The sequence below is a fragment of the Neomonachus schauinslandi genome, chromosome 11 (assembly GCF_002201575.2).
Source record: "Neomonachus schauinslandi chromosome 11, ASM220157v2, whole genome shotgun sequence".
NCBI classification, from domain to species: Eukaryota; Metazoa; Chordata; class Mammalia; order Carnivora; family Phocidae; genus Neomonachus; species Neomonachus schauinslandi.
In genome coordinates, this window is record NC_058413.1 from 8,932,748 (window position 1) to 8,947,543 (window position 14,796).

General features: G+C 57.3%; 2 protein-coding genes across 2 annotated transcripts in view; both read left to right on the forward strand.

Moving 5' to 3' along the window:
• LOC110576178 (solute carrier family 22 member 6-like) overlaps positions 1 to 7,312 on the forward strand; it is a 46,443-nt gene extending 39,131 nt beyond the window's left edge. The window contains 2 exon segments of the mRNA XM_021685250.1: positions 3,832 to 3,924; positions 7,283 to 7,312. Coding sequence (XP_021540925.1) covers positions 3,832 to 3,924; positions 7,283 to 7,312 — 123 coding nt within the window.
• On the forward strand, positions 3,865 to 13,955 carry CHRM1 (cholinergic receptor muscarinic 1). Its single transcript, XM_021684948.1, has 2 exons — positions 3,865 to 3,924; positions 12,491 to 13,955. The coding sequence occupies exon 2, from the start codon at positions 12,573 to 12,575 to the stop codon at positions 13,953 to 13,955; it is 1,383 nt and encodes a 460-aa protein (XP_021540623.1). The 5' UTR covers positions 3,865 to 3,924; positions 12,491 to 12,572.
• The last annotated feature ends 841 nt before the right edge of the window (positions 13,956 to 14,796 follow it).

A 14,796-nucleotide genomic window follows, 5' to 3' on the forward strand; every position in this document is an offset into this window, starting at 1 on the left:
CCCCACCCCCTGGCAGCCCTGAGCCAGGACCCCTGCCTTTAAAACATGCGGTCGCACAACAGGTCTCTGTCATTCCTGGAGCTGCAGCCGGCGCACTCCCACCCCGACCCCAGCCCCAGGATGGCCCCAGACACGCTGAGCGCACCTACCACGGAGCCCTGGGCTGGCGCGCAGCTTGAAAACCTACTCATCTGTAAAATGGGAATAATAATAGAAGCTCCCTCGGGGAGCTGTTGTGAGAAACAAACCAGTTAATGAATGTAGAGCGTTTAGCAGCGCCGGGCACGTAGTAGGTGCTCAATACGGTTATAAATAACGACGATAATGGCTTTCACCGGTAGCGAACGGCAGTGCCACGTTTAACCTGCAACTCAAGGTCAAACTGCCCTGTTGGGGAGGTATCTCTAACCCCACGACCGCGATAAAGAAACAGACCCAGGGAGGGGCACTAACTTGCTCAGAGCGGTTCAGCTGGGAAGAGGTAGAGTTGCATTCGCACCCAGGGCCGCTTCTCTCCTCCTCCCCGTGCGGAGGCTGAGAGAGGGGCCGGGCCCCGCGCGGAGAGCCCCGCGTTCCCTCGGTGGCCCGGAGGAGTGACTCTTCAGCCGAGGGACCAAAAATAGCAACCCGCGGGAGCCGAGACCCAGGTGTCCTGCGCCAGCGGTCGACCCAACCGACCAGAGAGAAGCGAGAAGTGGCTGAGGTCAGGCCGGCGGCTCCCCGGCGGCTGGGAGGGGTCGAGCGGGGGTGGGGCTGGACCCCCACGTGCACCGCCTGCCGCTGCTTAGCCAAGCCCTTTGTCGCGAGCAGCAGCGTTCGTGCCTCACTCGGCGGCTTAAAATAAAGACAATGTTCCCAGCCTCCCTGCGGCTAAATCCGGCGCGGGTGCGGGGGCGGTGAGAGAGCCGGGTGGGAGAGCTTCTCCTGGTCCTCCCTCCCTGCCTGCCTCAGTTTCCCCATCTGGTAAGGGGAGCTAGCCAAGTCCGGGTGGAGAAGAGTCATACGGGCCGGGGGGCCGGGGGGGGGGGCATCATCCCCCTGCCTCCGCGGCTTCGCGGACTTAAGGAGGAAACCGCCTGGGACGGAGAGGGGCACTCAAGAAGAGGCAAGGGAAAGCTGGACACCCTCCCCTCCCGCCTACAAAATAAGTGTTTTTATTTCTAAAGGGACGTGTGCAGAGGCGGTGGGAGAAGAGAAAAGGGAGACCAAGGAGATTGGGGGGAGGGGGCAAGGAAAGAGCCTGATTCAGACTCGGAAATGGATGTTGAGCGTGGAGGCCTAACACCCCCACACTCAGCCACGTGTACGCGCACAAGTACACGCAGCCCCACCGCGCGCCCCAGCCGCAGCCGCAACTCGAGGACCGCCCAGCAGGGGGCAGCCCGAGTCTGAGCCCACGGACAGGGACTGGTGGCGTTCTGACCCCACCCCGGACCCGCTGGTCGGGCCCGGGGTGGGAGGGGGCTGCTCAGATTCCTCTCCAAGCTGCAGTGTCTCCTCGACTTCAGAAGGGAGGAGGCCTGGATGCTTGCTCTACCCTCAGCTGGCTTTGAGAAGCAGAGATCCCCCACATGCACCTGCCACGTGTGCCCACCCCTAGCATCCCATGGCTGCTGGCCAAGCCCCAGGGACACCAGTTTCTGTGCCACCTGGCTCCAATGGCAACTGGGCTCCAGCCTGAGGAAGCCCTGGGTTACCCTCAGGCGATTGAGAGGGGGTGCTTGGTGGGGAAATGGGCAGGGGGAAAGTGGTGGGGCAGGTCCCGACCCCCTGCCTTAGAGCCAAGGGACCTGAGTCCAAACACTTGCGCCGCACGTATTAATCACGCCTCTGCTCTTCAGTTTTCTCATCTGCATAATGGGACTAATAGATGATCCCTGTCCTTCCTATCTTCCACCCCAGAGCTTCAGCATGGCCCGGTGGGGCAGAGGACACAGCAGCCCAGCAGCCAGCTCCCCAGCTCCCCTCCGTGGTCAGCTCCCTGGGAGGTCTCTAGGGCCAGGTGAGGGTGGTGCAGAACCCTGGTCTCTATGGCAAAGGGCCCCCAGGGGTTCTATCTCTGAGGAAACTCAACACAGAAATCCAAAAGAGGGGGGAGGGAGGGTACTGACCAAGCAGTCGGGCTAAGGGAGGTGGGGAGGAAGGGCAAGGTTGTCACTTCCCAGGTACACACCTGTGAGCCCTGAGTGGGAGTCAGGGGAGACAGAGTTTGACAAGCTGGGAGGAGAGCTGTATGTCTGCCTGTCTGTCTGTCTTCCAAGTGGAAGCTGGGGGTGGAGCAGGCAGGGAGGTAGAGGCTGCCTCACTTGTCAGAATTAGCAAGTTCCACAGTTGGGCAACACTCAGACACACACCGAATACAGATACACGTGTACACACACGTCCTGGTTCCAGACCAACAGGGTAACACCTGCATTTACACAGGTTGCATGGTATTCGGGGACATTCACGTGGGGGGGCACTCAGCAGCACGTGTAGTGGGCACACGCCCCCTCCACTCCTCCCTTCCAACCAGACCCCCATATAGCCTCACACCCGGGCTCTGCAGCATGGACGGACGCAAGAGCACGCAGCCCAGCACGCGGGCACGTCTGCCCAGCCCCTGGGGCGGGTGCGCCAGCCCTCTGGGTCTGTTCCAAGTTGGCGCCTCTCACGTGAGGCCCAATGTGTCATTTCCAAACAGAAGGAATCTAGCTCCTTCGCAGCAGGGAGGAAGAGCAGGGTGTGGGGCTGGGTGGGTGGGTGGGCACGTGGGCGTGTGCAGGGGCAGGGCGTGTATGAGGGAAACAGGCATGTGAACGCCGGGGTGCGTGTGTTGGGGCATGGTGTGCACAGATTGGGGGCTCTAAGGTTGGGTGTGGGAAGGAGCCCCGGGAAACAGTGTGCCTTTGTGAGGGGGTGTGTGTGTGTGTGTGTGTGTGTGTGTGTGTGTGTGCCGCTGAGTCTGTGTGCAGTGGGTGTGAGTGTTTGTCTCCCTGTATCCGCCTTCTCTCCCGTTCCGGACTTTTAGCCTTCCTGGGCTCATTTTCCCCATGTCCTACCTCCTCCCTCTCAGGGCTCGAATTAGGTGCCCTAGTGGAGGAGGGGGGCATGCTCCAGGACCTAGTCCGACCCCAGCCGCTGCCTGAGGCTTCCCTCCAGCTCCCCCTCCCTTCCTTTTCTCCCTTTCCTCCCTCCCTCTCTTTCCTCTCCTCCCTCCCCCCCCCCCAGGCTGGCGTGCCAGGGGGTGGGACATGCCAATCAGTGGTTGTGCCTCTCCGGCTGCCAGCACAGGGCGCAGCTCCCCCCGGGAGCCAGGTGTTTGGGTCCCTGGAGACGGCGCCGGCCCCCGGGGAGGCAGTGGGGCTGAGGACCCTACAGACCCTTCTCCAGTCCCATGGTGAGTACATTTGGGTGGGCTTGGGAGGGGCTCCATCAAGGTGGGGGCGGGAAAAGCAGGGTCCTGGGAGCAAAGCAGAGACCAGGACTAGCAGGAAATGGGGACGAACTCCAGAGAGAGGAGGGGGCCAAGGAGGGGTCTGGAGGCCAGGGGGGCTCTGTAGCATTGGACAGTGGCTGCTCCAAACACCCAGTCTCGTGGCTTTGAGCAGATACACCTGATGTTTTTCTGGGGTTCAGCTGGCAGAGGAGATGGAGACCCCCCCTCATGAAACTGGACCTGGAGCCCAGAGGGATTAAGCCGCCACGTAGCAGGCAGAGGACCCAGAATCCCAGGGACAGAGTGCAAAGGACAGGGGGCCAGAGGGCAGCCTTGGCCACCAGCATCCCGTGGGAGGTTGCCCCCCCGACATTGGGGTGCCAGTCCCAGAACCTCCTCCTCTTCTCCCTCAGGGAACCCTGACTCCCACCACCCCCATCCACCTTCAGGCCCCCCAAGATGGACTGAACCAGGTTGCTGGCCAGACGGACAAGCTGGATGCCAAGGTGGGTGTTAGACCAGAAGCCAGCAGGAGACCAGGCCAAGAGCCCCAGGGCTCTCCGGGAACAAATGGGCACATGGGAGGCCACACCAGCCAGGGAACGTGGCCCTGATGTGTGCAAGGGCCCAGAGGGCCCTCCCTATGTCCACGGTGTCTTGGGCTCCCACAGAGCAGGTCTCAGTCCTGTGTCCTGGTAATTCATGGGTACTAATGGGCACCCATGCGGGTACCCATCCCAGTACCCCCCAGACTCCACAGTGTAGGTAGGGATGGGCTGGAGGCCACCAGCTCTGATTACTGCAGACTCGCCAGCTGGGAAGGGGGTGGTCAGCTCTCACTGGGTCATTCAGACAAGTGCTGTTTAGGGGTTATCGGTGCTAGCGAGAGGGGTTCACTGCTTGCCACAAAAGATACCTACACAGCTCCATCCAGGCTGGCCCAACCACCACGACCCACCCACCCCCCCTCCCAAGTGGCCGGAAGGAGTCAGACTGTCTCCTACAGCTGGACAGTCTCCTATCCCTGAGTAATCAGCTGCTCACTGAGCTGTCAGATAAGAGTTAGTTCTCTGCCCCCTGACCTCAGCCACTGGGCAAGCCATGATCGCTCCTGTGATACAGAAGGCAGGGGAGGGGATGGCGAAACGGGGCTGCGGAAGATGCGACTCTTGTCTCCCAGGCTGAGGCCTAGAGGTCTGAGAACTGATCCCCAAGTGCAAAGAGGAGTCCAGAGTGCCAAGAAGGGGTTAGGCTGAGGTCACATCAGCCCATTGACCAGTTGGAGAGACGGAGGCTGAGAAAGGTGAAGGGATGTGCTCGTGGTCCCAGAAGGGACATGGAGGGGTCCTCCTAGGCTGGGACCCCGTTCCCCTCAGCCTCAGGGCAGCATTGCACTCCCACCTCCTTGAGCAAGATGTCGGGGTGGGGGAGCAGCAGGGAGCTTGGGCTCTGGAGGGGAGGGGGAGGGCGGGGAGAGGTGGGTGAATATCTCGCTGGGTTTCTGCTCCGCTGTGATGCCATGGTGATGCCTAGAAGGATGGGGGAGGGAGGGAGGGAGAAGAAAGGAAATGGGGAGGAGAACTCAAGGATGGAAGAACAGGGGGCAAGTGGAGAGGTGGATGAGGGGCAGAGCACTGCTGATACCACCTGGCCGAGTGAGGTCTAGGGCCCAGCCTGCTGACCACCTGGCTCTGGCATGGTTCAGCTGAACTCGGGCAACTGGTTAAAGTCCATCAGCCGTGAGTGCATTTGGCAGTGGTTCTAGGGCTGACGCTCCTCTTCCGGCTCGGCAGCACATTTATGAGCATTTAACTGAAGGCTGCTGCTCTCCCCAGGGCCACTCGGCTCTCCCCATCGTGACTGTGGGGCCTGAAAATATGATAAATTGCACATGTTTACCCCCTCATTCCCAAGGCCAGGCATCAGAGGTAGGAGTTTTGTGCACCTTTAATGGGTCAAGAGCTTCTTTTAGAGAAAAGTTAACCCGGGGGAGAGAGGCTGGCTCTGACAGGCTGGCTTCTGGATTAAGGCTCCAGCAGAAGGGACCAGACAGAAGACCGGGCCAGAGGAACGCCCTCCTCTCTGCACATGTGAAGTCCCGGAAGCCCAGCCCCACAGACCCTACCTGGTATCTCCCTCTCCCCAGTATTGCTCCTTCTTTCCAGTCGGGGCTCTGCCAGCTTCCAGGCCCAGAATCACAAGATGGCTTCACTCCTCCCTCCTGAATCTCTTCCCCTGCACCTCCTCATTCTCTGTCTCCCCTTCTCCACAACTTGGCCAGTGGTAAGATTCAGGAAGCCCAAGTGTTCAGGAATCCCTCTCCCCAGCAATCGCTCCTAGCCTCCCCCTTCCTCTTGCCGGCCAGATCCCCAGCCCCTGGGGATTGGTCCAAGGCTCTGGCGGTCAACAGTCTGGCTTGCTGTTCTAGAGGCTCTGACCTCATCCCTTAACTCTTTAAGCCCAGGCTGACTTTTTCCTCCCCCAGCACTGACAGGCCCCATCCCACACCCGTGCCTGTCCTATCACCTCATTCAGCTTCCCTGAGGCAGGTGAGTCAGGGGCTCCTTGGCCCATTTAACAGGTGAGGATGCCTTGGCCGTTTTTCTCCTGTGCTCTCAAGTCAGACAGGGCCTCACCCAGGAGACAGGGACCTGGCAAGTGAGGGGATGCAAGAATGCAAGGAGTCGGGGCGGGGGGGGGGGGGGGGGGGGGGGGACAGGCGCTGGGGGGGGGGGGGGGGGGGGGGGGGGGGGGGGGTGGACACATGCTCTGGAGCCTGACCCCTGTGGATTCAACCTCATGCCCCTGAGCCGGAAGTCAAACAGGAGGACCCCATGTACATATTCACGTATTTCTTCCACAAATATTTATTGAGCAACTACGTGTGCCAAGCACTGGGATAAAGCAGCGAATGAGGCAGACACAGCCCCCACCCTGCTTCTCAGAGAGCTGCGGCTAGACCTCCCCCTTCCACAGTGCTGTCATCATACATCACACAGATCGACAACAGACCCTGTCACACACACATACACACACACACACACACAGGCCAGATTCTAAAGGAAGGACTGATTCCTCACTGACTCAAACCTCAAACTATGGGTTGGCCAAGTCAGTCAAGGTGGGCGAGGAGCCTGTGGGGCCCACCATTCCCACAAGAGGAGTTTAGAGTAGACAGGGGTCCAAGAGGTCTAAATCCTGGCTGCATTAAGGATTTAAGGTCCTTAAGGTCTCAAAACCTCAGTTGCCCCTTTTGCAGATTGAGGATAATAAAACCTGCTTCACAAGGAGTTGTAACAGGTCAATTAAATCATGAATAGAATGCTTAGAGCCGCGTCTGGTATATGGTAAGCAGTCAGTAAATGCCAGTTGCTATGATAATTTTAATAATATTACTAAAAGCTCCCAACAACCTTCATCAGGAGGCCACAGTCCTGAGCAGAAAAGCACCTCCCTGATTCCTTGCCTCCTTCCGGTACCCCAGACATGACGCCCTCAGAGGATGCATCCCACCCCATCTCCACAAAGCTACAGACTCACCCCCACCATTTCTTATTCTCACTCAGCAACGCACATACCCTCACACACAATCATCCTACAGGATTACCAGGTTGGGACAGTGACTTGCCCAAGGTCACACGGCAGGGACCAGCGCAGGCCCCCAGGAATGTTCTCCTGAGCAAATCACTGTCTGAAAGAGGTTTGGAGGAAGACCCCTCCTTTTGACTGGGGAGGAAAGGCAGAGTTATTGACGGCTCTGTTCTTGGACTGCATCCCAAGAGCTCAGATGATCCAGGGAGTGGCAAGAATCGGGGACCAGTTCCCCAGAACCACTACCCTTCTCTTTCCCCACCTTTGTCCCAGATAGGAGGCCTTAGCCCCTACAGCTCCTAGGTGGGGTATAGAGGAGTCTGCCAAGTGGAAAGAACACAGGCCTCGGACCTCGCAGGCCCAGGGCAGAATCCCAGCCCCACCACTTCCCATGATACCATCAGCAAGTTGAACTTCAGTTCAACAGTCTTCATCTGTGAAATAGAGATAAGAACCCCCATTGGGGTGCCCTATGGATTAAAGGAAATGATATCATACATCAAGAGTCTGGCATGCAGGAGGTGATTAATTATGGTGGCTATCAGTGTGGCTATTAAAATGAGTGAGTGGGAGGGATTTCCAGCCATTAAGACTGCCAGCCTCCTCACCTCCAAGGATCACTTCTCATAGGCCCCCCCCATTCTGAAAGCCTTTTTAAAACTCATCAAAGCTGGGGCACCTGGGTGGCTCAGTCGGTTGGTTAAGCGTCTGTATTCGGCTCAGGTCATGATCTTGGGGTCCTGGGATCGAGCCCCGCATCGGGCTCCCTGCTTGGCGGGAAGCCTGCTTCTCCCTCTCCTGCTCCCCCTGCTTGTGTTCCCTCTCTCGCTGTCTCTCTCTCTCTCTCTCTCTCTCTCTGTCAATTAAATAAATAAATAAAATCTTTAAAAAAAGAAAAAAAACAAATGAGGAATCTGGAACCCAGAGAGGGGCTGTGCTGGGGTCTGGACAGCAAGAGGGGGCTGGGCTATAGATGGGACTGAGGACCCAGAAATAAGTCCAGAGAGGCTCTTTGGATGCCATGAGCCCCATCAGCTGGCAGATACAGGGTGCCCAGGGAAGGACAAGTTAAATGATTGCTGATGATCACACCGCTAGAAAGAGACAGTTTTGAGGGAGGACACACAAAAAACTCAAGATAAATAATATTGTAATGTAACATTTTAAAAAATCAACTAGCCAAAAAAAAAAAAAAAAAATCAAACAGCAAACTAGACAGCCCACAGGCGGGCCGTCTGTTTTTGTAAATAAAGTTTCATTGGAACCAGGGCCAGGATCAGGGTGAGTCATGGGTGATAGGATTGTTTGTGCAAGTGCAGAGTTGGACCCTGCCTTTGTTTAAAATTTTGTTCATGATGGATGGTTGTGCATCAATTTCCTTTTTTGTTTTTTAAGTAATCTCTACACCCAACGTGGGGCTCGAACTCATGACCCCAAGATCAAGAGTCACGTGTCCTTCGACTGAGCCAGCCAGGCACCCCATCAATTTCCACTTTTTAAATATTGCATTAAAATATCCATTTTCTTGAACCCTGAGTTTGGGGGCACCTCCGATTTTACACCCAAGGCAAAACTGTCTCCCTCACCCCGCCCAGCCCCCCCGCCCAGGCCTAGTCCAGCTGTGATGTGGGACCAGATCCGACAGTGGGGACCTTGGCCCAGCGTTGACCGCTGCACCACGCCCAGGCGGACAGGACGCCCCAGCAGCTGCCGAGGGTACGGCCTCTGAAGTCAGCAAGCTCATCTTGTCTGTCTCTGACTCAGTCTTTTCCCATCTTGGCCCAGGGAACCACTGGAGGCTACAGAGCTGCCCCAAAGCACCAGAAGTTGAGGGGTTGGGAAAGGGAGCCAGCACCCGAGCGAGGAGCCAGGAGACTTTGGGGGTACTCCATGCCTTCTTCCCCCCCTTTTCTCTGGGCCTCAGTTGTTCTGTCTGTGCAATGGCACTAAACAGCACTGAGCTCAGATCAGAGGGATGGGAGTTGTGCAGGGCAACCCTGTCTTGGGAGGCGGCACCCACCAGTGCCCCCCAGGGAAAGCCCCAGCGGGCCCAGTCCGATGCTAGCCTCCAGCCTAGCACCTGACCTTGGCTATGGGAAGAGGATGCAACAAAACTCAGTAAGCAAGACAAATAATGTTTTAGCATGGTATTTTTAAAATTCAAATTGGCGGGGTGCTGGGCTGGCTTAGTCAGAAGAGCACGTGACTCTTGATCTCGGGGTTGTGAGTTCAAGCCCCACGTTGGCTGTAGAGATTACTAAAAAAATAAATAAAAAAATACAATTTAAGAACTAAAATTCAAATTGGCCAACTATGGCCTCCAGGCCAGCCATCAGTTTTTATAAATAAAGTTGCATTGGAACAAACTGCTTGCTCTCAGATCTTGGTTCCTACCTTAACCTGGGTGATCTTGTGCCAATTCTCTTGCTCTTCTCAACCTCAGTTTTTCACCTGTGAAATAGAGAGAAGAGCGAACGGGTTTCCCTGTTAAGATTAAATGCAATAGGTGCGCATGAGCACTTTGAGCAGCGACTGTCACTCAGAGAGCCCTGAATAACAATGATCATTATCATTAGTAGTTGCTATTGTCATAGTATTCAAAATTTCTTTTAAGTATTTATTTAAGTAATCTCTACACCCAACGACTTGAACTCATGACCCCAAGATCAAGAGTCACATGCTCCACCAACTGAGCCAGCCAGGTGCCCCAAGAAATTTTTTTAATCAAAGGAGCAGACACTTAGGGCGCCTGCGTGGCTCAGTCGGTTAAGCGTCTGACTCTTGATTTCAGCTCAGGTCATGACCTCAGGGTCCTGGGATCGAGCCCTGCATTGGGCTCTGCACTCACGGGGGGCAGGGGGGTCTGCTTGGGATTCTCTCTCTCTCCTTCTCCCTCTGCCCCTTCTCCCCCTCCTCCTCTCTCTCTCTCTTTCTCTGTCTCAAATAAACAAATCTTAAAAAAAAAAAAAAAAAAAGAGGGACACCTGGGTGGCTCAGTCAGTTAAGCGTCTGCCTTCAGCTCAGGTCATGATCCCAGGATCTTGGGATCGAGCCCCTCATTGGGCTCCTTGCTCAGCAGGGAGTCTGCTTCTCCCTCTGCCTACCGATCCCCCTGCTTGTGCTCTCTCTCTTGCTCTCTCTCTGGCAAGTAAATAAATAAAATCTTTTTTAAAAAAAGAAGAAAGAGGGCGCCTGGGTGGCTCAGTTGGTTAAGCGACTGCCTTCAGCTCAGGTCATGATCCCAGGGTCCTGGGATCGAGTCCCGCATCGGGCTCCCTGCTCTGCGGGGAGCCTGCTTCTCCCTCTCCCATTCCCCCTGCTTGTGTTCCCTCTCTCGCTGTGTCTCTCTCTGTCAAATAAATAAATAAAATCTTTTAAAATAAAAAAAAATAAAAAAAATTTAAAAAAAGAAGAAAGAAAGGAAGAAAAAGGAGCAGACCCTTGTAGGAGGCAGCCCTCACTGGTACACATGCCAAGAATCAACGGGAACGTAGCACTCACCGTGTGGTGCCAGGCCTGTCCCAGGCACTCTATATCCATGGACCCATGGATATAGACACAACAATTCCTTGATTTATTCACCAGGGACTAGTGTCATTCCCGTTTTTCAGCTGAGGAAACTGAGGCACATGGCAATTACGCCACCAGCAAGGATCACATAGCCAGTAAAGGGTACAGCCTGGATTCAGATGGAACCAGTCTGGCCCAGACTATCCAGGTCCTTCCACTGTGATGTTCCCTGTCCCCCTTAGGAGCAAACCGCCCGAGACACACAAGCATGCGCTGACAGCCACGGTCCTTCACTGTCACACTCCAGACTGCCATCCTAAGCATCCCTCTCACACACCGACACCATGACCGGCAGAGACGACCTCAGCCTCACACCCTCGGTCACAGGCTGTCACAGCCACGCACCCCGAGGCCCCCTGTCATGTCGACCTCCTCACAGGCACACAGCACGCTAGTCTCTCTGTCACAGACCGGGTCCCGAGGAACACCAGAGCCTGGTGGGCCCTTGCCCAATGTCTCTCCCTTGGAATTTTTCCAGTGATGCAGCCCCTGAAACCCATAGCAGCAGGTGGGAGGAGACCCCAACTCTTCCAGGGACAGATGGATGCCTGAGGCCCAGAACAGGAAGGGACCGGTTGAAAGGTACAAGAGCAAAGCGGTGGCTTTGAGCAGTGGGGGTCTCCTGCCCAGCCCGTAGGGGCTAAGAGACCCGGCTTTTCCCTTTACCCACCTTTAGCGCCTAGGCTGGACTCCAGTTTGGAGAAAAATGTGGGGGAATCTTCCCTGTCCCCATGCTGCCCCCACTCAGCTTGGACCCAGGAACAGGGTGGGGAGACAGAAGGGGACCCTCACACCTCAGCTGGGGCCAGACCCCCGCTGCCTGCTTTCACTCCAGAATTGTTTTTCTTTTTTAAGATTTTATTTATTTATTTGTCAGAGAGAGAGAGAGCACGAGTAGGGGGAGTGGCAGGCAGAGGGAGAAGCAGGCTCCCCACTGAGCAGGGAGCCCAATGCTGGACTCGATCCAAGGACCCTGGGATCATGACCTGAGCCGAAGGCAGACACTCAACCAACTGAGCCACCCAGGCATCAATCACCCCAGACTTTCTACCACCAGGCAAGCATTCAGGCCCAGAGCAACCTACCCTGCTGCCCTCCTAGAGGGTCTGATCCAGCTCCAAACACTGCCCACCTCCTCTCTCATTCTCTCTCTCTTTCTCTCTGTGTCACACTCAAACACACACACACATGCACACGCACTCACGCATACCCCCTCGGGAAAACATGCGGACACACCAACACACACCTCCCCCTTATCTTCTCTAGAGCCCTCCCCAGGCCTTCCTATCTCTCCTTATCTGATGGAAGAATCCTGCTCCACATTCTCCAAGTAAAAGAGAGTTGTGGGTTCTAATCATACCCACTTCCTCTGTCACCGGGTCTTGTGGCTGTTTGGAGTCACAGCTGCCTCAGGGAAATGGGGAGCATAAGAGACCTCTCTCTTAGAGATGTACGACAGTTAAATTAGATAATTCAATTAAGGGCTTAGGGCTGTGTCTGGCATGTAGTAACTACCTAGTAAATGAGAGCTTTAATAAAATTGAGTGAAGTGCTTTGAAAATTTGGCAGTACTGTATACAAAGCGAGTCTCCCGACTCCTGCCACATGAGTTAAGCAAGACAGGAATTAGTAGCAATTCCCCAATGAGAAAATTGAGGCTCAGAGTCTGAATGGTGAAGCTGGAAGGAGGACTCCATCTCTGGATTCCAAACCCCTCCCCCCGGTTCTGCTGGCACATCCAGTCACGGCTGGGAGAGTGCCTTCTGGATGACTGTGTGTGGCCACAGGTGAGAAGGGGTGGCCTCTGGCCTAAAGCCCTGAGAAGGCAGAGGCTGTGTCCCCAGCACCTTGCACCCCAAGCTATCATAGACTACCAGCGGCCCAGCCAAAGCCCATGTCCTCTCTTTTCAGGTGATGACCCCCCCGTGAGGAAGCCCTGTAGTGTGACTAGAGGAAGGGGCTGCCCCCGCCGGCCCCCCCCAACCCTGCCACCATGAATACCTCGGCCCCACCCGCCGTCAGCCCCAACATCACCGTCCTGGCCCCGGGAAAGGGGCCCTGGCAAGTGGCCTTCATTGGGATCACCACAGGCCTCCTGTCCCTGGCCACGGTGACAGGCAACCTGCTGGTACTCATCTCCTTCAAGGTCAACACTGAGCTCAAGACAGTCAACAACTACTTCCTGCTCAGCCTGGCCTGCGCTGACCTCATCATCGGTACCTTCTCCATGAACCTCTACACCACGTACCTGCTCATGGGCCACTGGGCTCTGGGCACACTGGCCTGCGACCTCTGGCTGGCGCTGGACTACGTGGCGAGCAACGCCTCCGTCATGAACCTGCTGCTCATCAGTTTCGACCGCTACTTCTCCGTGACCCGGCCCCTGAGTTATCGAGCCAAGCGCACACCCCGCCGGGCGGCGCTGATGATCGGCCTGGCCTGGCTGGTCTCCTTCATCCTGTGGGCCCCAGCCATCCTTTTCTGGCAGTACCTGGTAGGGAAGCGGACGGTCCCGGCCGGCCAGTGCTACATCCAGTTCCTGTCCCAGCCCATCATCACCTTCGGCACGGCCATGGCCGCCTTCTACCTCCCCGTCACGGTCATGTGCACGCTCTACTGGCGCATCTACCGGGAGACGGAGAACCGGGCCCGGGAGCTGGCGGCCCTGCAGGGCTCCGAGACACCCGGTAAGGGGGGCGGCAGCAGCAGCAGCTCCGAGCGGTCCCAGCGGGGGACTGAGGGCTCCCCGGAGACCCCTCCGGGCCGCTGCTGCCGCTGCTGCCGGGCGCCCAGGCTGCTGCAGGCCTACAGCTGGAAGGAAGACGAGGAAGAGGACGAAGGCTCCATGGAGTCCCTCACGTCCTCGGAGGGTGAGGAGCCTGGCTCTGAGGTGGTGATCAAGATGCCCATGGTGGACCCCGAGGCGCAGGCCCCCGCCAAGCAGCCCCCCCGGAGCTCCCCCAACACGGTCAAGAGGCCAACCCGGAAAGGGCGTGAGCGAGCGGGCAAGGGCCAGAAGCCCCGAGGGAAGGATCAGCTGGCCAAGCGGAAGACCTTCTCGCTGGTCAAGGAGAAGAAGGCGGCGCGGACCCTGAGTGCCATTCTGCTGGCCTTCATCCTCACCTGGACGCCATACAACATCATGGTGCTGGTGTCCACTTTCTGCAAGAACTGTGTCCCCGAGACCCTGTGGGAGCTGGGCTACTGGCTGTGCTACGTCAACAGCACCATCAACCCCATGTGCTACGCTCTCTGCAACAAAGCCTTCCGGGACACCTTCCGCCTGTTACTGCTTTGCCGCTGGGACAAGCGTCGCTGGCGCAAGATCCCCAAGCGCCCCGGCTCTGTGCACCGCACCCCCTCCCGCCAATGCTGATGGCCGCTCACCTGCATCCCGCCGCCCCAGTCCCCGGGAGAGCCGGGTAGGACGCGGGCAGGGGCTGTGACCTCAGAACCAGGGCCCTGCTCTGTCTTCACCAGGCTTCCGGGGGAGGGGGGGAGGGGAGGGCCCCTAGGTCACCTTCCTGGACAGCCAAACTTTGCTCTTCCCAGGCAGGGAACAAACCCAACCCGGGGAACTGGTTTTTCCGTTCCCTGCTGGGTGGGAATGGGCTCTTCACCAGGAAGAAGGCCGGGGGGGACGGATCCAAGCTCTGGATCCCTTGTTTGCCTTCAGGCAGGAAATCTGTGGGGAACCAGCAGCGGGCGGGCCAGGAGAAAGAAGGTTCACATTTCAGTCATCCCTGGCCCAGGGGCTGGCCCGGATCGCTTGGCTCCAAGGGAGCACCCCCTGACTGGGCATCCCCTCCCTCCACAGGCACAGCCCCCGCCACCCCCGGGCCGTAGGCACACTCTCCAGGGTTGTTCAGCCTCCCTACAAATGTCCCCAGAGTGTCCCCAAGGCAGATGTCCAAGCATCAGCAGGACAATGCCACCAGAAGAGACCAGCTAGGCCAGTCACACACCAAGTCCCCAAGGCAGCAGCAGGACCAGGCGCCAGGCGTTCTGACTGTCCCACTATGTAGTTTCCCTGGGAATGAGGGGCAGGGCTGCCTGCTCTCCGGCCCCACACCTATACCCTCTGCCCCAGAGAAGCCCTCAGTCCCTCCCTCCCTCCCTGGCTCACGGCCACCACCTGGATAGATCTGCTCCGTGCAGGCCTAGCCAGGCCTCCCGCATGCTGCCTGCCTCCAGCCTGCCCCACACAGGCCTGGCCC

Coding starts and splice junctions, on each gene's coding strand:
- CHRM1 (XM_021684948.1), top strand. CDS start 12,573: ATGAATACCTCGGCCCCACCCGCCGTCAGCCCCAACATCACCGTCCTG.